Genomic DNA, 24,750 nt, shown 5'->3' with positions numbered 1-24,750 from the left:
AATTCCCTAATGGTTCCCCATCCATTTCCTAGCCAGGGTTGTTCCTGCCTACTTCCTAGATTTGACAATGTCAGTTAGGTGTAATCACCTACTGAGAAGGTATCTTTATAACTGTTTTGTTTTGTTATGGGAAGAATCAGCCTCTTAAGGTTTAGCACTTTAGATTGGCTATTACATGAACCAGGAATCCAACTCATATTGAAAGATATTTACCTTGGGAAATCACATTCCAAATGTGCAGGTTCAACTATGGAACTATATATACCCGGAAGTAAAATTGGCCATATTCAGTGGTGCTTACTTTTAGGTAAATGTGCATATCGCTGCAGCCTTAAGTGCAGTGTGTCCCAAATTTCCTTGTTTTATGGTTTTTGCTATATGTTATGTGTTGAAAATATACCACTTTGATTGTAGAAGCTCCCAGAATGGTATATATGTATAGTCCACCTTCCCTTAAGCATTCAGAGCAGAGAGAAACAGATGTTATATTATGTCATGCCCCATGTTAACATCCACAGTAAAAAGTATCTAGTTGATTATACATCATTTCCTAAGGCAAGTTTCTTCCCTATGTTTTGCAGATTCAAGATGTGACCGTTTTTCTTGGTAGAACCACATTTCCTATCAGTTATGAGCTGGGAAAGCTTGCTTCAAAATGAGCATTGGCTTTTGTGACAAGAGCAGTTTTGTTCAGGCAGTTCAATCCCCTTGAACATTCCCACACGTTACTAAGGAATGAAGATGGACTTTCAAACTCTACTACTTGTAGCCTTTCATGAATCCCAAATGCAATTGAAAGGATCAGGCAGTGGGGTAGGAATGGGGGGGGGGGGATATCTAAGTAAAACTTGGAATGCATCTGTCTGTAGTTAAGTGGATGTTAGACTGTTTCAATCCATCCTTCCAGATTAAGGTTTCCTTGCACAATTGCCCTGCTTTATTCATGGAATTTGATAGGAACATCAGATGATTATATCTTCCCTTTATAACCCTCCTGCCCTTTTTATTACATTTTAAAAACGTTTCCTTCTAGAGAAAATTCCTTAAGGAAGGGGAGACAGGATGCCTGCAAAGTACCTTTTCTGAACGCCCTGAAATTGAGCTCTTGTATTTCCCAATTCCAGATTGCCAAAACCTTAGAAAAGAGCAAACAAAGAATGCAAGACATTGCTACCTTATCATCCACAACTGTTGGATTGGATTTGTGGCAAAATGAAAGGGCGGCACACTGTTATTTGTGGAATGCCATTACAGCTGACTGTATGGTTACATTTCATTGTGGACTGCAGTCATGTTGATAGTTGACTATCTAAGTTGGGATAGAATTGCTTTCCAGACATTTCCCCAAGTTGCTCCTCCCCCATACCACCTTTTCTATCTTGTTTTTTTTTTTTTTTTTTTGAGCTAATACTACTAGTTTAAAGAACACTTTTCTTCCAGAGGTAAATTGAATTTAGCAAGAAACCAGGAGACATTTGGACTCAGGAGAGCCTGATCAGAAAATAAACACGGGCTCTCTTTCTTTTAATGCATTGCTACATTTTTGCCTCTGGCACTCACAGTCCCTTTTCAAAAAACACAGCCTGAGGAAAGCAAGTTGAGGAAAATGTCTGATTCTGAATCAGTTGGAAGCAAAACTATGGGCTTGAGATTTCAGTATTGGTCCTGATCTCTCTTGTATTTTAAAATGCTCTCCACGTTCTTCATTTTAGAAAAACAATGCCTTTGATGATCATAATTTGTGATTGCAGGGACATTTAGCTACTCCTTTCGTTTGAACTGAGCACAGCAGAAATTTGTTCTGATTCACTGCTCCTGTGGGGCCTGTGTGGTAAAACCCCAGGCAGCAGCTTTAAGGTGCTTCACTCCTGATACTGCAGCTGATGTCATGGGACCTTTGTGGATTGTTAAAGAGAACAGGAGGACAAACCTCTTTGTCAAAGAAGACAGAGAGTCCTTGACTCACTCTCTCTTTTTTTATAAAATTTTTAATAAAGTTTAGAGATATAAAGGCAAAAAAACTAATAGAAACTAAGAAAAATATAAAAGAGTAAAAAAAAAATAGAAAGTGCAGAGGAAAAGAAAATATATAGTAAAGAAAAGAAATATATAAAAAAATGACTCCCCCCTCATCATGACAAGTACAAACAATGTCAGTAACTTATCACCTTCTCTGATACTACCACAAAAGATGTCTTCTTCCCATATCTTATCTCTTATCTATAAATAAATTCTTAAAGCCTTATCATTCAGTCCTAATCAGCAAAAGTCCATTAAACGTTACCAGAATTAACAATATATATATATATATATATATATATATATATATATATATATATATTTAACCTCAATCAAATAAACCAACTTTGTATTCCTTTTCCTTTTAACATAGTAAGTTATCACTTTCTCTGAAAATACAACAAAAAATCTCTTCTTCCCATATCTCATTTCTTGTCTATAAACAAATCTTTAAAGCCTCGTCATTCAGTCCTGATCAGCAAAAATCCATTAAGACTTACCAAAAACAACAACAAATATATTTTAACCTTGATCAAATAAACCAACTTTATATTCCTTCCCTTTGCTTTTAACAATCTTGATCTTTAATCTCTTTAATTAGTGTCCCAGAACTTGTTTTCTTTTCATTTTCTCTTTGTCTCTTCTCAGGAGCTCCTTCAAAACTTTAACATGTCTCTTTTGCAAATCCAAAATAAGAAAGTTATCCAAGTTACTCTTCTCATTTGTTATTTGTATACCCCTTTTAATTATTAAGATATCAGCTGGTTTCATTTGTAAATCCAAGTAACATCTTTTCCATATAATTCTTGTAACCTGTCATTTTTAAATCCACATTCAAATCAGCCTCAGTCTCTGTTTTATCCAGTAAAACCTGTTCCTCTTCTATAACCTCTTTTAAATTCATTTTTATAATAGCAGACAATCTTAAGAGTAATTTCTGAGAGCATTGTTTCCAAATATCCTTGAATTCTTCCAAAGGTAGAGTATTTTCCTTCACTCTGTATGTAATGGGTCTCTTCTCCTTTAATTATAATCTTTAGTTCTTTCTGGTTCCCTCTAGTGTCCAACCTTCAAAGATCCATTTTATCATGTTTTTTTCTAATCAACAGCATTTTCCTGCGGGAAGGTTTCTTATACTTAATTTCAAAATCTTCATTTTTTTTTATAGAATTCTAAACAACTCACAGGAAGGATTCTTATAATTAATTTCAAAATCTTATTTCAAATTCATCTGGCCCTTTAGTCCATTTATAACTTTCCAAAACCAACATCCTAATCACCCTTTTGCTGTTTATTCCATAGTAAAAAAATTGTAAGTCCTTAAACTTGTATAAAACTTCTTTCGCCAAGGATTGAAGGAAACTCACCCAGTGTAATGAAATTTGCCATTCTGAAGGTTCTTAATGTCAAAAAAAAAAAAAAATGTTAACAAGTAATTTCCAGAAGTGATTAAGAAAGGAAGTATGCAAACCCAGTGTCCTTTTAAAGGTACTGACTGCGGCTTGGGCAAAGATAGCAATCCCTCAGCTCCCAGAGTTCTAAACCTGCCAGAGACTGCTGTTTTACGGTCTCTTCATGGGGAGCTGCTCTCTGGAGCACATGCAGCCGATCCTGAGTCTTCTCCTTGTCTGGAGAGAAATTCCGAGAAGCCAGTCCATACACCGGGTCCTCATTCCGCTGTGGTTGTCAGCTCTGCTCTCAGCATTGCCATCTTCAGTTCCCTGTTGCTTCCACAGAAGTCCAGTCCTTGACCCTCTCTTGATGCCCTTCAGAAGGCTCCTCCTGGCAGTCCATGGGTAGAACACTTATGACTACTTCAGTGGGACAGAATAGTGTGGTCTTAAGTTTAAACATCCTGATACCATGACATAAGAGATGAAAATAGGTAAGTTGTTATTTTTCTTTGGGTTAATAACTGGCCTAGGAGGAAGTGAAGTTTGCATATTGTATGTAACTCTTTGCCATCTTGAGTAGACATTGCCATAGTGTTTGACCCCAAAATAATTTAAATGACAACTCATATCCTCTGTGGTTAAGTGACTTCATTTCCACAGGACTGTTCACTAAGAGATTAGTGGCCAAATTTTAAACCATCCTGGCTGCAATTTTATAGCTGCTTCTATAGGGCTAAACCCTGTTGACTTCATTGAGCCTTATTTCTGAGAAGCAATATGTAGGGTTGTCTTAATTTTCAGGAAGAAATTGTCTTTTAAAAATACATTTCCTATTAATTGTCCAAAGGGTATGGTGATAACTTGTACAGAACGAGAAAGGAAATAAGATTTTAGGCAAGCAGCCTCATACTATTTACTGAATAGTAAATGAGTCATTCCAGACTCCTTTGCTCAAGTATCTCTTAAGGGTGTTTTGCATATAGTTTCAATAAACATTTTTAATGTATCACCTCAGATTCCATAGACTCATTCTATTTTTTTAACCACATGGAGCCTTTAAGGCAGTTCAATACCAACATAAAACTATGCATGGTTTGTGCTAACTTTTTATTATTATTAACAGGTAGCCACCCAGACTATTTAAACTATTTATTCAAATGTTTAAAGCTAGGGTTGGAGATGCAATCCTCTAATCCTAGGCTTAGAGATAAGCAAAGATGTTATTGTTAGTGTACCCTCAACTCCCAATAACTTCTAATAGTTCTACTAAAAATATTAGCCACCTTTAAAAGCTCACCCTTAGGTGATGTCTGGAAAAGCACACCCTTCTACAATGTTAAGGAGCATTTATTTCATGAACCAAGATCCAGCGCTTTATTCACATAGGCAAAAGCAAAGTGAAAATAAGGGTGTTTCTAAAATGGCATGGTGTGGTCCTAATTTGTTTCTCAATGGGGCTCATTCACATTTTGTAGAACACTTCTAAAAGTCAAGGTGTTATAGAAATGCCATGAGTTAGGCCATGCCATGGAATTACTCTAAGCCAGAATGACCCAGTTTTGTGTGTCTGTGGCTTACAAGGGTCACTGAACGTCAGTGGCTGTTGAGCACCTAAACCTCTCTGTAAATCCCAGCTTTTGTGTTTTCAGCTAAGCAAATAATTGCTTGCTTCTCATGACCTAGCTTATGTGAAAAGGGAGTCTGTTTCAACAGGAATGGAATTGTTTATGTTTGGGAAGGGCATAGGTTTGCTGTTCATGAAACCTAAAATAGTTTGTTTTTTTTAAATCTGCTTTTTAAAATACAGATACAAAGCTCAATATTGTTGATAGTACCAAACATAACACAACAAATACCTTTTTATTATTATGTTGCAATACTGAACAAGAGGTTACTGGTTGGATTCATTTATCACAGTAAGCTATGGTTTGCTGAATTAACTGGATTCATTTCATGGGTTAATGCAACACGCTATACCCAAATGAAAGGAACTATACTATGAACTTAGTTTGATATGCAAACTTAGCTTCTTAACCAACAATGTTTGTGCAAAAAGACACACCCTTTTTCGAACTCTGATAGTGAGAAAAAGTAACCTATTAAACTACCTTAATCCCACCCAAGCATCATGAAAATACTTCTTTTCTCTACCTTTGTTGGTTCTGAACAACAGGAATGCAACAAAGACTGTATGAAGCACCCTTGCTTTCTCACTTGCCTCTCCCCCCTTGCCCAGGTTTGGCTGTGCTGTTAACAAATTAAGTAATTTTCACAATTCTATTAAAAACACTTACTTTAGCCACATTGCATATAGTCAGCAAACCTTCTGAGAAATAGTGTGACTGTTTCAAAGCTATCTCATTCTGAAATAGTTAAAGAGCAAAGGTGACACCTCCTCCTACAGATAGCACAATCATTATAGATTGTTATTGCCCCATTGAATGGGATTACACAACAAGTATCCTACCCATGTTCTTTAATCTGATTCCAACCTAGACCAATCTGTTTAGCTGCTCAATGTTCTTACACTGCTTTTTAATCCTCCCCAGTTTGGGTTTCAGTGTGCTTGTTGTGTAATCCCATTCAATGTTGCTCTACTTGGTCAATGTAGTTAGAGTATTAAAAAGTTACTAGACTGTTCATTCTGAAAAGTAGTTGGTTTATCAGTTTAGCCTGGTGTTTAGTACTCCATTAGTAATCACTAGTTGAGTAACAGATGAGAGCCAGTTTGGTCTGGTGGTTAAGGCCCCAGGCTAGAAAGCAGGAGACTGAGTTCTAGTCCCACCTTAGGCATGATGGCTGAGTGGCTTTGGGGCGGTCACTCTCTCTCAGCCCACAACAACAGGCTCGAGTGACAAGCTGGTTGGTCAATTCCTGTTGCAACCAAAGGGTCAACATTTGGTTGATCTGAAAAAGTGGACCCTGCACCTGCGGGAAAAATGCTAGGAAGAAAAAACATTGAGTAACAATACTAGCAGATATTAGAAATTAGAGTATCAGATCAATCTGTAATTTCAGTTTTTTGTGGATGGAAGTGCCAAGCTTTGTGCACATCTAATCTGACCATGTGCTTGTGAACTTTTTTGGTGAAGGGGATGTCACATTTTCCAGGCCAAAGATGGAACTTGCCCTCTGAAGGGCATATTAGGGACTGCACTGAAACAAACAAAAAACAGTGGATAGAGGCAGGACAGAAACAAAACCTCCTTTCATTTTATTTATGTACAAATTTAACTAATCTTACATATAGAATTATCCCCAATAGAAGCTACGCTTAATTCCAATTATGCAGTTTACACCAGGAAGGCAACATAGTTTTCCTGGTCAAGGCACATTGTGTTACATTTAATCCTTACCTGGCTGTTCCAACACTGCAGCCTCTGCAGGTTACTAAAACCACCAGACTGTGTGTATATTTTACAGCAAAGCAATGCAGCTCCTTTGCTTCACTTTTAGAAGATGGAGGCACATGTTGCAAAGCAGTTTTGAAGGCATATTTTACACAATTTTTTATTGAATTGAAGCAGTTTGCACAGCCCTACCATTTCCCCCTCTTATCCATTGCCTGTGTTATCCGTTAGGCACAACAAGTGCAGGGCTTAGGGCATATGAAACTTTGGGGGCCTATGAAAATGTTTTAAGTAAAAAAATAAACCCTGAAAATATGAACTGTAATAGTAAAATAAAAATTTGCATATCTCCAAATTAAATATATTTAAGATATTATTGCTACTTTATTATATGTATACTTCAACTTGTTCCCTACAATGTATTGAAGAATGTAGATCCGGGCAATATTTTTAGAACCCTGAGCTTTGTAGGCTCTTGTTACTACCACAAAGATAAATGTGCCGAGGGACTGCCAGGTTCTTAATTTGGTCTGCTCCTGCTACATTACAAACTGGTAACAACTCTGGAAATTTATTCTCAAGGCTGTTGGCCACAGGTCGCACACTTCTGTGACACAAAATAGAAAATATGTTGTGCCCTGGATTGTGAGAAAAGCTCTTAATATTGTTGTGCTATTGTTAAACCTGTCTTCTGGGAGCTAACCATTCACACTCCTGAAATTGTACAGTCTGTATCGAGCATCATTAACCAATAAAATGTGAGGAGAAAGAATCTTCCATTCTCATCCATCATGTTTTTCCAAGTTGGGCTTATGACCAGGAAGGAACCTTAAATGTGCTTTGAGTCAAAATCAAACACATCAATATATACTTCTTGGGTGGCGGGGGGGGGGGGGGGAGGGATGATAATTTTTAATAATTCAGTAGTGCTTGGGTGACATTCTCCTCCGTTAGGATCTAACAAAACTTTGTTACCGCCCAGTATACAAATGCAGGCATCTGAAAAAGTGAAAAAAGTTCCAAGTACTGTAGTGTATAATCGCCAGAATGGGTTTGTTTTTTGTTTTGTTTTTTTGGTGGGAGGGGCATAAGGAGCAGCCTGCCTAAAAGTCTCAGGAGGATTAAGCCAGGACAGGTTCGGCCAGTATTAATTCCAGTGGAATTAAGGGTGGCATCGATTGTCTCTTCAGCAGGAGAATTCTTAAGGCGGGAGGAACATGTTGGATAGCAAGCACCGCTTGCTCAATTTTTCCACTCCGTTCCTTGCATGCTCACAGCCGAACTTCCGCAGCAGCTCAGGTTCCCATGTCGTCGTTTGGCAAATTCCCTCTCCGGAAGGGGATCCGAGCGCAGAGCGGTTAATCTTGCCTTTTGGGTGAAGGGCTGCAGATGGAAGTTCCCTTTGCCTGAAATTTGTGAATGGACAGGGTAATTTTAACTGCTGGCTTGAATTAATCAAGAAAGGGCTAGCGAGGGTTTCCCATGGAAAAATAAAGTAGGGGGCCATTCCTAATGGAAGAGATGACGGAGGGGATTCTCGCCTTGGACTGGAATCTGACTTCCACAATTGCCAGCCCCTCTGCTGGCTTGGCCGAATAATGGTCTGGCCAACCTGGGAAAAGACAATTCCCAAAGTTTTGACTTTCGTTCGACTCGGATTCTGCCGAGGCGAGAATACGAGAGCAACAGTAGCAGCGTTACGGAAGGGGGTGCGTGCTGCGCTTATATTCGCGGCCGGCTTGGACCCGGAGACAGCCGGGAGTCGCGAGCAAGGGGGCTTCGGCGGCTGGGCGGCCCTGGCCGCGGTTCACTTTTCCTCCGTCGTGACTCGCTTTGTTCTTTTTCTCCCGGCCGGCTCTGCCTCCCGTTCGCGCCGCCCTCCTCCAGGTTCCCGCGGCGGCGGCGGCGGCGGCGGCAGCAGCAAACCCGGCGCTGCCCCGAGAGGACCCCCCGCAGCGCGCCATGGAGCGCTACCGGAACGCCACCGAGGTGCACATGAGCCAGCTGGTGCAACCCTGCCACACCAACTACCGTCAGGAGCTCAGCATCGGGCAGCTGCTGAAATGGATCGACACGGCCGCCTGTCTTTCGGGTAAGCCGCGGGTGCTCTCCTGGCCTCGGGCAGACGGAGGGGCGGGAACGGAACGCGTTTCTTGGCAACCCTCCCTCGGCGGAATCAAACGGGTGTGCCTGCGGGTGGGCTGAGCGCGGCCGCGCTTCGCTCTTAAGGTGGATCGAGCGAGTTGGGCGAGAGCCCTCTCGGGGAGGGAGCCACGCCGAGGTCCGCCCCCGGACAGGGTTGGGTATTTCCAGGCGTGCTTCGCGATGAACGGCGTGCACGGTCACCTGAGCGAGAATTAGGGAAATCGTAATTCGGGCAGTGGGAGAGTTCAGGTTTGGGAAAGCAAGCGTAAGGCTTAGCCACTCGAAGGTCTGGTTAGACCAAGAGCGCCGTGGTCCTGGTTGGCAAATTCAGGATCGAGTTGGGGGTTATATGTGTGATGAGTATAATGACTATAGCCAGATTTGGGAGGAGTGGGTAGTGAGGATAGGCTGTCTACCTCTGTCCTCCGGTTCATTTGCTTTCTGACCATCACCAGGTTAGAACCATAAAACAGCACAATGGATGGAGAAATAGGAATAGGAAAACAGTGCTGTATAGGCAATCTGGTTTCTTCCAATATTTTTGGATTACTGTGTATAATCCTTGGATTTTGGTATTACTGGATGGGCCTGATAAGGCTTGTAGTCCAAAATCTTTGGAGGGAGCATTTATTTATTCTATCAGTTGATACAGCCACCCATCTACCTCTGCATCTCAACTCTGGATGGGGAACATAGGAGTAAAAACCAACAAAACAAAAATGATGTCTAGCAACATATCAGTAATAACACGGTAGTGCCTCGGGTCAATCACTTTAGCCATCCAACCACTGTCACATCAAAGAAGACCACAACGATAGGCTCACCCATCCTACCAACCCCAAGTCTGGGGCATCCAGTCTTCAAGGATTTATGAAATGCCAGCAGGGTCAGGGTCAAACAAATCTCAGGGTGAATGTTGTTTCAAAGGGCAGGTGCTGCAACAGAAGGCCCACCTCATGGGTCCTGCCAGGTGGGCCTGCTTAATAAACAGGACCCAAAGCATGCCCACTCTGCCAGATCTAGTGGGGCATGCAGAAACAATTGAAGAAAGCTGTCACTGGTTGTGGCTTTTGTAGACATTTTGCTTTTAAGCTACTCCCATAGTCCTAACCAGCATAACCAGAAATGATGGAAAGCTGTAATTGGATGAACTCTCAAGGACCACAGATTTCCTGCAAAGGATTGATTCTTATAGCTTCATAAAACTTTCATGCTTCTGCATTTATAAGACAATTAGTTCAAAGACATTGAATTCAAATTCTACTAGTCCAGCTCAACTTTTTAAATAATCATAGGGTTGCAAACGCTTGAACGTTATCATGTCAGGACTTAAGTAAGGTGGTCTACCCGAGAGGTTCTTTTCAGATTAATCTGTAAGAGAATAAAAGCTGCCAGACTCATTAGGAACTATCCTATTTTTTAATAATAGATTGATGCTTCCAGTCAATCTTCTTGCAGCTAGGATATGAAGGCTACAACTCTTAGCTTCCTTGGTATCTAGTATTCAAAGGTAAACTGATTTTGACTATAGAGGTTTACTTTAGCTACTCATAGTAATGATGGGTACTGGACTTCTCTTTCTTGAAGCTATTACATTTTTTTAAAGTGCCCTAAACTAGTGGCCATCACCAGACACAATAGTAGTGACTTTAGGTAGCAGTATATTTCTTCGTCCTGAATTTATTGCCATTTAGTTTCTCTGGATAGAAATCTATTCATTTTACCCACATCATCATTTTACCTACTTCTGTCATATTACCTCTCTTAATCATCTCTTCTCAACAAAAAATTTACCGAGACTTTAGTAGGACATCTTTTAAATGCAATTGCACCATTGATTAATGAAAAGTATTAAGGTATATCCAGTTTTAATGTCAAACATATTCTTCACATTATATGTTGTTAGATTTACAACCTGCCTGTACCCCCTTATCCAGTTGTTTCCCTCAACATCAGCCCTGTGAGATTCATTGAGCTGAGAGGGAATGGCTAGCTGAATATCACCCAGTGAGTTTTCATATCTGAGGATAGACTTAATCTGGGTCTCCCCGACCCCAGTCCAGCACCTTTACCCAAAATGTCACTGGCTGTCAACCCTGGTTTTATTTCTTTTACTGCATGCACCGAAGTGTTCTTTCAGTGAGTGACCATGACAAGATCTGAGTTTTTTGCTTGATTATCATATCACGCTCACAGGATGTTTTGCTTCAATATGCAGTGTATTACACATATATGCAGGAAGTCATAATTGCTATTTTTTGTCTGTTCAAACAGCTTAAACAGAGCCCTTTGAAATATCTTATATTTATTTAGCTGTATCACTTCTGTTCACTTATGAATGAGATAAATAAAACTGGTTGCAAAGGTTTTTGAGTTAAAAAGCCTTCTGCAAATACTCCGTCGCTCATAATCTCCATGCTAGACACTTTGAAATTATTTTTAGAAATTCCCTGGGCAGAAGCCATACTAATTTGTTCCTCAGCAAGGCTTTTTCTTCTATATATTTAAAAATACTAACATCATTCTAGAAAAACACTTTCTACTAGAGTGTCTGAAATGGAAGTTAAGAATATAGATCTCTAATTTCCTGGTTCCCCTCTGGATTTGAAAACTCACGATATGGTGGCCATTCTAGTAAAGAGGCTCCTTTAAAAAAAAAAGATAAATAGCAAATTTTATCAGTAGTTCAGCAATTTATTTTTTAAGGAATTGTCATATGACTATACCTCAGTTTTTGATACGATTACTCAGATGTTCTGCCAAGACCAGTAGTTCAGATATAGTTTCTAGTAGGTATCTCACAAATGCCTTTCATGCAGAAGACTGACATGAAGAACTCAATTAGCTTTGTTGATTCTCTCTGTCCCTCCCTCCCACTCCTTGTCATGTCATTTGTCTTTTACAGGCCTGACACCTTCTTGGCTCCCCATTCTATTAAGAAATGTCTGTCATACTTTTTTATGCCATTAGCCATTTAATCTGTATGTTCTTTCTTTGCTCTTATGACTAACTTGTATTTCTTTTGCCTGAGTGTGCAAAAGCTGCTCAGTTGGTATAATACAATAGCAAGCTTAGAGTACAGTGATATATATAATTTTCCCCCTATTGCATTTCAGTAAATGGGATCAGTGGAAGGTAATCCTACTAGTTCCAGACCAAAAGCTCTGGATATGTCATAGCCCTTAGTCATTTTGATGAGTTCTGGATCTAACGGGATCAGGTTGTATTTTATTACAGCATGTTAATATAGTTAGTAGCCCCAGTGGAACTGTTAAGTGCAGAACTATTTGTCTTTTAAGCCCCTTCCTTTTTCCTTACAGTTATATATACAATTATATACTTACATAATGTAGTAGAGGAAAGTTGTGTAGCATAAGGATCCAGAGAAACTGATCCCTGGAAAGAAAACATCTGAGCAGCATTTGACTGATGAGTTTTGTTCACGTTACTATTTAACCACATTGATTTTGGAACCCTTTCTAAGCAGTGTGTGTGTATATATCACTTAGGTATATACAATATATATACTGTATATACTTGAGATCCCTTCTCAGTGATTTTAGTTAAATAAATAAGCCTCCAATCTTCCTGAAAGGATTTTCTTTGTTTTTGATTTCATCTAAACAAATACTTTCATTGTTGTTGCTATTAAGTACTTTCTTTTCAAATTAAATCTGGCCATAATAGGCTTTCTGTAACATTTTCCATTAACTGCAGTTTTCCATATCCCAAATATTTCTGCCAGCTTCCATGTCTAATCAGAGCCTGGGCACATCTCCTGTCTCCAAAGGGTTATAATTGATTGATCCAGTTGATTTGATTAGCTGGTGATGGACTATAACCAAAGGTACAAAACTCAGTCATCTACTTGCCACTAGAATCTAAAAAAAAAAAAAAAAAATCTGAAATTGGCAATTGGTATTTGGATTACAGCAGAGATTAAAAGCAAGATTGATTCTTTGTCCTGCCTCCTGAACTCTGTTTCAACATTTGTCAGGTGAATAACTTCAGAAAGGGGTGGTAGGAACAAAGTCCTACTGTTCTGCCATGTTTAGCAACCTTCTGAAGAGCAGGTACATTGTATGTGTGGAAGCCCTCTTTACCCACCAACTAAAATAAGGCATTGTTAATTAAAATTGTCTCCTACTGTTTCATCAGTTAAACCTTAACATGTCAGTTAAAATAATTATAGCTTACAACTGTTCTCTAATTAAATGTGATCTGATGCATCTGTTGATAGAGGCCCTTCTTGCATAGTTTCTTGTATGATCCTTCTTATACAACCACTTGTAAAATGAAATTAGGGCTTGTAGGTTAGCAGTGCCCATAAAACTGTAGAAGTAATTACTGTATTAGAAGACGCGTGTAACCTTTTAGTAAAGGGAGTGGTAGAAATCTAGCAATGAATCTTGGCTTTGCAAAAAGCTGAACAATCTCTTCAGATTCAATGGCCTTTCATCAATACGCTTTCTGGGCAACAGCAGGTTCATGTGGCTGGAATTTTCCCCAGTCCTGTAGAAGTCTCATGTACTTACCCCATAGTTCTTACACTTTCTACCATGGGGTAGATTGTTTTCTAGCTATTAAGATTTCTTGTTTCCATTCTAAGCCTAATTACAGTGAAGAAAAAGAGCTTTTTGGTGCAATGATGTACATAACTAATGTGGTTTGTTTGTCTTTTCAGCTGAGAGGCATGCAGGCTGCCCTTGCGTCACAGCTTCAGTGGATGATATCTATTTTGAGCACACAATTAGGTAACTGCCTCACTTCCTTGCCTTTTGCTGTTCAACTGGCTTTTAAATAGATGTTTCCTGGTGCTTTCAGCAAACGCAGAAGAAATCTGTGCCACATTAATTAGCTTTTTATAGTCCAGATAACTTTGCCAATTCTCAGTCATGGAGCCAATGAATAATATTAAGAAAAAATTGTGCATGTGACCTATCAGTTAAGCAGGAGGGTGGGACAGGATTTCAACTGTGGTGGCATTTTATGCTCTTAACTGAGAATACTGTGCAAATAATGATAGCCTTTGTGTTTTCTTAATATCGAAATGCATACAGGTGGGCTTCTCCCAAGAACAGGGCTTAATTTGAACCATAGCTCAGTCCTGGATCTTGCTTTGAACTACAGAGATCTATTTTGGAATGGTTTAAGTTACTTCCCAAGAAAAATGCTTTGGGCCATTGACAAAATGCCACCTTTGCTGTTGTGCACCACCCATCTAGAGAAGGATGACTTTAGAACATAGAATACGGCCTTGGTATTTTTCTCATTGAGTCCACGCCCAAATATGGAATTCCAGTTGTTTTTGGTGATACTGAGAGTAATGTATGCATTTTAACCAGAGTCCATTTTCTTCTCAATTAAGCAGTTGTATGTATTCTAGCATAAAAGAGACATAAGAAGCTGTTTGTTCTTAGGTCAGACTATTTACTTATCTAGTCTGGAATTATTTATTGCTGTTACTGGAGAACTTTTTAACTGGAAAACCCAGGGCTTGTACCAGCAACATTCTGCGTGCAAATCTGATCTAGGGTCCCTCTCTGCATCTTTTCAGTGTAAGATAAGGAAGGAATTGCTATACTTGCATATCATATTAAGCTACAGATTGTTTAACCATGATGTATAAACTACAATTGACTGGGTTTGTAAAACATGCTATGTTACAGTGTATGGTTTACAAAGTAGAATGGTTGGGTTTACATATTACAATAAAGCAAAACCAACAAACTGCATTTATGATCTTTCTTAATCGTAACTGGAATCTTTCTGCAATCAAAGCTTGCACTCTGTCATGTTTTCCCCAAATGACTTACATTTCAATTTCAGTTCAATTCAGCAGTTTTTTTAAGATTGCAGACCAATGATGGCAATTCATTTGAGGCACCTGTGTGGTGCATCTTTTGCATAGTGTATTTTGCTTATTTTGATAGGCTTCTGAATATTCAGCTAAGATTTAGATGTAGATTCTTGGAAAGTTCATAATTGTGCTGAATAGTGGTTATCCCACTACTCATGAGTATATTTGATAAGTTACAAATAAGTTTAAAATCTGCAACTTGCCTGTTGGCTTTCAAATTTTATAAAACATCTTTCAGGATATAATGAAAGATAAAAAAAGTAGTACATTCTTTTTCTGATAAAACTAAAGCATCTTTTAAATTGAGCTTGACTTCTGGTGACTTCATTGACACATCCAAGCAGTTTTCCTGGCAACTTTGCCATTGCCTTCTGTTAGAATGTTTTTTTCAGCTTCCCAGCCTAGTTTACAGTCCTGATACTTCCTAGTGGTCTCCAATCCAAGTACTATCCAAGTGTGACTCTGTTTATTTTTGAGATCAGCCAGAGTTGGCTGTTGCTGTGTATTTAGGCTCTTTTCTTAGAGATGTATGCAACACACCCAGACTCATACGAACTGTACAATCCTGTGTAATTTTTCTGATTGATGCAAATGAGTTGGCATATTTTTGCAAGTGGAGATTTGGTAAATGTAAGATTTTGTCTTTTTGTCTTTTTTAAAAAAATAAATATTGACCATTTGAGCACACATTCTTTTAAATAGTTGGATTTTATCACTATGCTTGGTCTATTCCTTGGTTTTCCAGAATACCAAGGAGCTAATACATCGGTATTTTTGTGTAAAAGATATTTGGAAGCTGTATACAGATAGCTCAAATCCTCATTCTAAACAGAGAGCAGTCTTGGCAGCATGTTGGCTAGAGCTGCAGAATTTTCCCAAAAAGTCCTGGGAAGCTATATTCTATTGGAGATTGACTGCTGTCAGCCCTTTGGTCAGGAAATAGACACCAAGAGAACTACTGCAATTCTACTTTATTGTTAAAGGATATAATAACAGATTCATGGAAGCCTAACCATTTCTCTCTCACGCCCAAGAGAATCAAGGTGGGGGAGTCTTGAGTTTATTTCTCGCTCTTCCAGGGCTAAGCAGGTGTTTACCTAATGGCTGCTGAATTCCTTCTTCAAGGTCATTTCCATGCTCCTTTAAAATTATAGCCCTATTCAAGCATTACCTTTTTCTATTCGATCTAACACATGATGAGTGATGAGCAGCCCTTCCCCTCCCAACTGTGTTGGTGTGATGATAGGATATTAGAACTGTCAGTCAAAACAGGACACCTCCGCCCAGTTTATATTCCAGAGAGAGGCAACTGAAGGGAGAGGGATTTGGGAGTTGTAGATGGAAGAGGGGTCTGGGGGGATTGCAAAATCCTAGCAATGAAAACCTCCATCTGTCAGAGCCACATGTTTGTGTTTATGTATTTAGTGCCAGGGAAGGCAAAGACTAATAGTCTAGGATGTGTTGTACTTTTATGGGGACCTATTTACAACCAGTTTTAAGTTACAAAAAATTCAATTCTTGTTTAGACATTAACAAATGACTGTGGTGTTCTCTGTCTTCCCTATGTTCAACCGACTCCCATTATCATATAGAAATAGAGGAGAAAAAACAGAATCATTTCCAAACCAGAAAAGGGATTGGTGGTGACAGGAAAAGCAGTTGATCTTTTAGAAATATCTCTTAGTTAATGGAATTATGCTATAATTTTGAAGAAACAAAATAAGAAAAGGACTCCCACAATAATTAAGGTACATGATAGCTAGCAACATAAGAGACTGTCTCAGTGCTTACACACAGTCAGGGTTCCATTGAAGAAATTTGTGCTCTCAATATGGAGGCGCTTTCTTATTTCACTAGATATAAATATTAGACAAGAAGAAGGTGGGGCTGTTTATCTCTTTTAATTCTGACTGGACATTTGAAAATAACGTCTGAACTAACAGCAGTCTATATGCTGAATTCAATCAGGTACAGTAGAAGCAATTTCATCTTTGCTGTCCATAGATCTGTGCAGCATTCCAGTGTATATCCTGCATGTGTGTTGTGCATAACGTTAACTAATGAAGGAAGCCTGTGGTTTTGTAATGGTCCTAAATCTTGAAGTGCCCAGGCAAGCAGGTCTTGACATATACATTCCCAAGGCTAAAAGCCATGGAATCTTCAGTTCCTTAGAAAAGAAAGTAAATAGGTAAACAGAGAATTATTGCCCTGTCTCAAGTTCCAACACCTGATTCTCAAAGCTGAGGGTTGGAGAAGGCATCTGACTTGGACAGTGATAGATCTCCTTTCCACATTTATGGAAAACAAGGCAAGCAAAAAGAAATCGGGAAGGTAAAGATTTATGGACATATAAACAATATTATGAGAGCTAGTGTGGTGTAGTGATTAAGGTGCTGAATTAGAAGAGGGGAGACCCAGGTTCTGGTCTTCCTTTAGGTATGGAAGCCAGCTGGGTGACTTTGAACTTTTAGCCGTAGACTGGGAAGTCAAAGAACATCTGTCAATCAATCTGCACTGGACCAGCGTGGTAGATTATGGTTCATAATCTTCAATAAAGAGTTTTTCATCTTTCAGTGAATTGATTTGGGATGTTAAGAACAACAACAATAATATTAGTGTTATTTATTTATTCAACTTGTATGGCTGCCCATCTCACCTAAGTGACTCTGGGCAGCTCACAGCAGTTAAGACAGCAAGCCAATAAAAACAAGTTAAAAACCAATATACAGACATATAAAACATCGATAGCCACTTTAAAACAAGCAAACTATGATCAGCCAAAGTCCATCCATGTACCAAGCTATTGTCATAGTTCTCCATGCACTTGGAAAACAACTGAGCAGCATAAGCCAGAATTGCTTATTTGAAGGCCTATATTCTGCTGGAAGAGAAAAAGAGAGGTTAAATTCAATAAGCATAACAGCATCTTGGATGATTTAGATAGCTGAGTTCACCTCAGTGACTAGTTCAGAATGTGAGTTACTTGTAGGGACTGGTACCCTGAAGCCCACTGCCAACCAAATTGGCGTGCTGAACCTGAACTCTTGTCAAGTTTGCTTGCAAATTTCATTGGTTGGAAACTTCCTAATAATACAAATTAATAGGGAAACAAAATCTGTTGACCAAACAACCCAGATACACTGATATAAGTCCTGCTGGAAATTTTATTTATTTATTTAACATCATTTATATGCCATAGACTCTGAGCGCTTACATCTAAAATCCATTCTAAAACCATAGGTTTGACACGTATTCATTCTGCTATGTTGCCTTCCAAAGTTAGGACAAAGAGGCTAGTTGAATGAGAACAGCTACATTTCCAGTGGTTAGTACAAGGTGAAATGAAAAGCCAGAGAAATCTTGTATGAGGCTTCAAGAGGCTGCATAATTTATCCTGGATATCTTAGATTAATTGAAACCAGACTATGTAGTCATTCTCTGTTTCGTTGCTAAGCCTGACTAATTTTGACAGTTGAGAAAAGGATACACATATTCTGAATAATAAATAGATTATGATTAAACTTCTAGTGCTACAATTGAAAGAGAACCTGAGTACCCGTTTCCATCATGCTAGGTATACTTGTACCAGTGAACAAATGCCGTGTGTATTTCATAAAGGATGTCTTTCAGAAGCAGTAGCTGCTGAAGTGTTGGTTGCTTTACAATGAGAATATATAACTTCTATCCTTTATTAAGAATTATAAGCAATTTATTGAAAGGAAGGTTACTCTAAAGTTAAGGCAGTCCCCCTCCCCCAAGATGAGAGAAAAAAACAACTACAAACACCCATAAAAATTATGTGTTTGTGCCTACTTCAAGGTTTCAGCTGAAGCTGGCATCTCATCAGCTTGGGTTGCCAGCTCCAGTTGAAACCAGTCCTGGAAATCCAGCAGTGAATATATGTGATACTTGTATCTAACCAATGCATTCCTACACGTATATATCAATTTCAGAAAGGGGCAGGGGCAGGACAAAAAACTAAATTATTTTTATTATTATTATGGTTGGTTGCCCAGTCAGCCAGATGTTTAGACTGGATTTGGCATTTTTGTCCACCTATCGAGTCCTTCCCAAGGACCTGGGATAGGCAGATGTTGTTTAATCATATTAAAAGTATCGTCGCAGGATGTAAGCTGTTCCAAGTAAAGCTGCCTTTTGCAATTGACTGATGGTGATTTTGTCAATGCTGATGGTCTTCAAGTGGTGCTCCGGATGTTTTGGGATTGCACCAAGGCACCTACAACTATTGGTACTATCTTTGCTTTCTTTTGCCACAGTCGTTCTACTTCTATTTGCAGGTCTTTATATTTTGTGATTTTCTTCAGTTCTTTCTCTTCTATTCTGCTGTCTCCAGGTACTGCTATATCCACCATCCAGACTTTTTTGTCCTGTCAACAGTTGTTAAGTCTAGGATGTTGTGTGGCGGGTGCTTGTCTGTTTGAATTCTAAAGTTCCAAAGCACTTTAGCTTCTTTGTTTTCTATTACTTTGTCTATTTTGTGGTCCCACCAGTTCTTGCTTGCAGGCAAATGGTATTTCTTGCAGATATTCCAATGCACCATTGTTGCTGCTTTGTCATACTGCTGTTTGTGGACAGTCTGTGTGATCTTCTTGCAGCAGCTAACTAGGTGATCCACTGTTTCTTCAGCTTCTTTGCAGAGACAGCATTTGCTGTCTGTTGCTATCTTCTCAATTCTGGCTTTATATGCATTTGTTCTTAAACTCGGTCTTGTGCAGCCAGAATTAGCCCTTCTGTCTCTTTCTTCAACTTTCCTGCTCTTAGCCATTTTCAGGTCTTGTTATTTGCTTTGCCTGTTAGTTTTCTTGTGTACTGGCCATGTAATACTTTGCTTTACCATGTCTCTTTTCTGTTCTTCATTTGGTCTTTCTTATAGGCCAATTAGGTTTCTTTGGTATTCAGTAAGCCTTCATGGTGTACTATATTCAGTGCTTCACTGTCCTTCAGATATTCTTCCAATGCCCTTTTTTCTTCTTCAGCTGTCTGGTGTACTTGCAACATTCCACACCCATCTATGCTCCTTGGTAAGTAGTAAGTAAGTAGATTCTGGTAAGTAGATTCTGTCAGCGTTGCTACATGGATGAAGGGCATGATTGATTGTCATTATTTTTCTGGTCTTCCTATCCAGGGCTTCTAGTTCAGCTGGAGTCCAGTCCACTATTCCAGCTGTATATCTAATGACTGGAATTGCCCAGATGTTAAGTGCCTTGATGGTATTTCTGACACTGAGTTTGGACTTTAAGATCTTCTTCACTCTTCTGATGTATTCACTACTAACTTTCTTCTTGACTTCAATGTGCTTGATGTAGTAAGACTGCAGGATGCCCAGGTATTTGTAGTGGTCATCTTCATTCAGACTCTTGATGTGATTTCCATAAGGCACCTTAATTCCTTCAGTTTTCACTGTTTTTGCCCTGTTGATGGTAAGGGTAGCACATTTGTCCAGTCCAAACTCCACTGCAGTATCTTGGAGTATTTTCAGACAGTGCTGAGCAGCAATTCCATTTCAGATGGTGTTTTTCCATACAGCTTCAGATCACCCATGTAAAGGGATAGCCTGGCAGATGTTTTTGATGCTTGATAGCCAGGGCCTGACTTGTTCAGTATTGTTGACAGAGGAATCAATGCAATGACAAACAATAGTGGTGATAGTGAGTCTCCTTGAAAGATTCCTCTCTTGATGTTAAGCTCTCCCAGTATCACCCTTGACCAGCAACTGTGTCTTCCATTGTGTCATTGATCTTTGCACAAAGCTGATGTTTCTACTGACTCCCGTTATTTCTAGGCACTTGATTATCTAGTCATGTGGCACGGAGTTGAATGCCTTCTTGTAATCAATTCAAGCTACGTTCAAGTTGGTCTTCCTTCTCTTACAGTTTTCCAAAATCATCTTGTCAATTAGGAACTGATCTTTTGTTCCTCTGCTGTTTGGGCGGTTTCCTTTCTGCTCAGATGGAAAGAGCTTATTTTCAACTAGATGCTGTTGGACTGCATCAGCTACCACACCAGTTAGCAATCTGAAAGTTGTTGGTAAGCAGGTAATTGGCCTGTAGTTGCCTGGTGCTTCCCCTTTTGTTGGGTCTTTCATTATCAGGTAGTTTTTGCCAGATGTTAACCGATCTTCAATTTTACCTCCTTGCAGTAAGTTGTTAAATTGCTTGGCAGTGAGTGAGTGCAGACTAGTCAGATGTTTCAACCCAAAACCATGCAGTTCATCTTCACCTGGTGCTGACCAATTCTTGATCTTCCTTGCTCTTTTCTTCACCATTTCTGCTGTTATTACAAGTTCTTTCATTTCAGCTCCCCCCCCCCCTTCTCCATCTCCTTTATCCAAGCTGCATTCTTGTTGTATTTCTTTGGGTTGTCCCATAGCTGTGTCAAGAACTGCACTGTTTCTTCTTCGTCAGGTGTTGGCTGGTTCATTGCAGCCTCTCCATTGATGGATTGGTAGAAACGTTTCAGATTCAACTGAAATTGGAGATTTTTCCTATAGTGTGCAATTTCAGCTTCATATTTGCTGATTTTCTTTGCTATGGCTGTTGTTTGCTGCTTTATTATTTCCAGTGCTTCCTTGATCTTCCTTGTCTATAGGTGATATTTTTGATCAGGTATTCTTGTTCTTCAGCTTCTTTTCTTTCATCTGTTCTAGCTTGTTTGCATCTGATCTTAGTGTGCTGATCTTATTTTCCAACCTAATCTTCCATTTTTGTGAGGCACTCTTTGTTTTTTCTTGTTTGTTGCTTTTGCATCCAAGATCTTCAGTTATAACTGCAGTTGTGCTGTACATCAGTTGGTTTGTTTCTTGCAGTGAGCTGGTGCTTATATTTGATATTACAGTATTGGTAATTTTTAATACTTGTGCTAGCTGTTTTTTTGTAAGAAGCTTCAATGCAGACAACTTATTCTATTGGTTTTGTGCTACTCTAGATGCTCAGATATTCTTCATTTCAGTTCCTCTTGTTTTTTAGTTAGAAAACTTTGTTCTTTCTGAGGTGAAGGCAGAGGAGAGGGTGCCTGCTTTGGGAATGAGAATGGTTCAGTAGTGATGCTGGCTTCTTCTGCTGCCAACTCCCCCTGGTTTGCCTCTACTGTCTGAGCTACTTCTGGCAAGGCCTCAATTTCTTCGTCCTGGATAGACATTTGCAGTTCTTCCAATTCTACTTCTGTGAATTCTTTTATTTTGTATTATAAATTGATGTTGATCTGCTAGCCTCTGTTCTGTCATTTCTGATTCTGGATGTTGTTTTTCCAGAACTGGTATATTCTTTTCAGATATCCTCTTCTCATTGGACTTGATTTGTAATAGCAGATCATTATTTCTTTGTTTTCAGGCTTTGTATATTTGTGATGGGTAAAGCAACTTTTCTTCCAGTAATCCTGCAGCTGCTGGCCCTGGTTGCTCAGCCAACAGTCCTGAGTCTGGTAGCCCACTTGTCATCAGATGTCCAGGAACTCCAACACCTAGCGCAGTCCTTGTTGACCCGGGTGACGACCGATCCAGTATAGGTTTCTATAAATTACGTCTCACCATGTTGTTTATGGGAGAGGCACTCTTCATCCGGCTCCTCTGATGAGACCTGTACAGAGGTTGAACCTCTGGCATAGCTCCGTTCTTCCTCACAGCATGCAAGCTCCACAACCACGTCAAGGTAGTGCCTTACTGGGGGATTGTTGTTGTTGTTGCCTTCAAGTCAGTTTTTTTTTTACTCCTGGCAACTGCCCTGGCTTCGTGTCTAAGGTGGGGTTAGACCTCATGGTCTTCTGGTTTCTAGCCTGATGCCTTAACCACTACACCAGACTGGCTCTTAAATTAATATTAAATGAATTACTTACTGATTACTTGCCTGTTAAATAAAGCACCGCATTTGTAAAATTAATTGCTCCTCCATTCTAACCCTTCTTTTGCTTAGTTCTGTCTTGCACACATGCATACAAAATTGTATATACAGAGGGGCTGTGGAAATCTGGGCTCAGCAGCAATCTGTTGCATGCTTATTCTGTGGTTTGTCTGATTGAATTCAGTGATTTGTCCCAGGTAACACAGGCTCCCGCTGTCCTGGAATAGACTGGTTTAGTCCAGCTTACTTCACTTAACTAAGGTATAAATTAGGAAAGAAATTCTTGGGGTATTGATATCTCCCCCCCTTCTTTTTGCGTAAAGGAAATAGGTGTTTTGGTGTTTGGATCTGCTTATTTTGTAGTAAGGCCCATTGAGTTCAGTGGCTCTTACTCATAGGTAACTATTTTTAGGACTTCTAACCCTGTGTGGTCAGCATTTTAGTTTCATTCCCGTCCACAAATAGAATGTGAATGTCTGCAATGGAGTCTGTTTCTGTGCACCCATTGAGGATCATATTTTCATGGAGAGCTTTTTTAGACAAAGGATGTTGTTCTCCATTGCAGACACTCAAGCTCTAACTTGTGATGGAGGGAAGTGAGATGAGAGCAGGGCTAGTGTGCTTGCCCCCATTCTTGAAATGAAAACAATAACTTTTTCATCTCCCTTGATTTCATTTCCTTCCTTTATTTTCACCTTCCCTTTCAACAGCATCTTCCTGTACTATTACTTGCAAGTAAATGCAGTAAATAGTATGGGAGATGCTCAAACCTCAGGCATGAAGGTACACAAGTTACAAAGCTAAGAATGGAACCTTAATAGATAGAGGTATAGTAGTGAATTTTTAAGTACCAGTAACAATTCCTGGGGTAACAATTTATATGCTTCCCAGGGGCATACGTCTGGAAGTGGATTGGGCTCACACATGGCACTGAGAGAGAGTGTCCCACCACATATAGGCACACCCCACTCCTGCAGATCGCATCTCTAGTCACTGAGGAATGTAGAGAGAAAAGTGTAGCTGGTGTACATTTTGTTGTTCCTGATCACATCCAGAAAACAGGGTCTGCTTTGTTCTGTTGCTACAGGCATGGAAGGAACAAGCATAGGCCCACTTTTTTTTCTGTTGCAGAACAGCTGCAAGCATGCAAATATTTCCACAAAGCAATTGGAAAATGTGATCAGGGAGGGTTCCCCCCCAATTCTAGATCTGTCTCCTCCTGTCTCTGATTCCTCAGGCAAGATTGTCCCAAGATAAAAGCTATTTGGCCTCAGATATGCACTGCGGATTAAATAGGTATAGAGGGGAGGGGGGGCTCATAATGTGGTTTGTTTGAGTTTTGGCTTATGTTGTATCTTGCTCAGGTCACCATAACTTAGAACAGTATAAAAACAACCAGACTATTAGAGTCAATGGACCTTAAGGGTTGCTTCAGCAAGATTTACCTTTATGACTAGCATGCTGTGGGTGTTGGATGTATTGAACTGGCATGTCTGATTCCCCAAAGTTATCTCCTATGTTCTCCTTCAGTGTCCAGCTACCATATTAGAGAGGTTAAGAATGCAACCAGGAGCTTTCAGTCGCTTTGAAATATTATTATATCTAAATCTAAGTATATAATAGAAGTTAAGTTTTTTTTTTAATTGTAGTTCCCCCCCCCTTTTAAGGTAGGAAATTAATAGAAAACATGGGGTGTACTTGTTATTATTTTCCAAGTTGTTAGAGTATTTTATTTGTCTACATGTTAAAATAGTAGTCCTCATCTACAGTTCCCTGACCATTGAATTCTCCAAATTTCATGATGCTGATGATCTTTGTTGAAATATGTGCACAGGGTTAGTGTACATTGGGTAAATTGGCATACCAAAACAGTATGTATGGGAAAGTTGCATGTACAAATAATTAAAAATGAAAAGATGTAGCTATTTGAATAGGTATGTGATTAAGCACAACCCAAATTGAAAGGGGCATTCCTACCATTTTCTCTGCAGTATTTTTAATTTCTTCCTCATCTTTTTTTTTTTTTTACAGAAATAATCTAATATAGTTTTAAGAATGGCCTGGTGTAATACACTTATAGGAATGGGTCACATTCTTTTAATTGGTACATTCTTTTTCTTTTCTTT

At 39.3% G+C, this 24,750-nt stretch overlaps 1 protein-coding gene across 2 annotated transcripts in view; it reads left to right on the top strand.

Annotated features, from left to right (window-relative positions):
• The window catches only part of ACOT11 (acyl-CoA thioesterase 11), a 79,455-nt gene that overhangs the window by 15,527 nt on the left and 39,178 nt on the right, over nt 1-24,750 (top strand). The window contains exons 1-3 of one of the 2 annotated variants that reach the window (XM_088154210.1): nt 7,892-8,191; nt 8,651-8,855; nt 13,593-13,662. In XM_088154210.1, coding sequence (XP_088010336.1) covers nt 8,183-8,191; nt 8,651-8,855; nt 13,593-13,662 — 284 coding nt within the window. In that variant the 5' untranslated portion in view covers nt 7,892-8,182. Of the gene's footprint in view, nt 1-7,891; nt 8,192-8,650; nt 8,856-13,592; nt 13,663-24,750 lie in introns of those variants that run through there. The other variant, XM_007423902.3, reaches the window with a different exon arrangement.

Source organism: Python bivittatus, unplaced genomic scaffold (assembly GCF_059951505.1).
Source record: "Python bivittatus isolate LINGU-HERP-01145 unplaced genomic scaffold, Pbiv_v1 ctg000700_np1212, whole genome shotgun sequence".
Taxonomy (NCBI): domain Eukaryota; kingdom Metazoa; phylum Chordata; class Lepidosauria; order Squamata; family Pythonidae; genus Python; species Python bivittatus.
The sequence above is the reverse complement of the archived record's forward strand: the minus strand, read 5'-3'. Positions and strand labels throughout refer to the sequence as shown.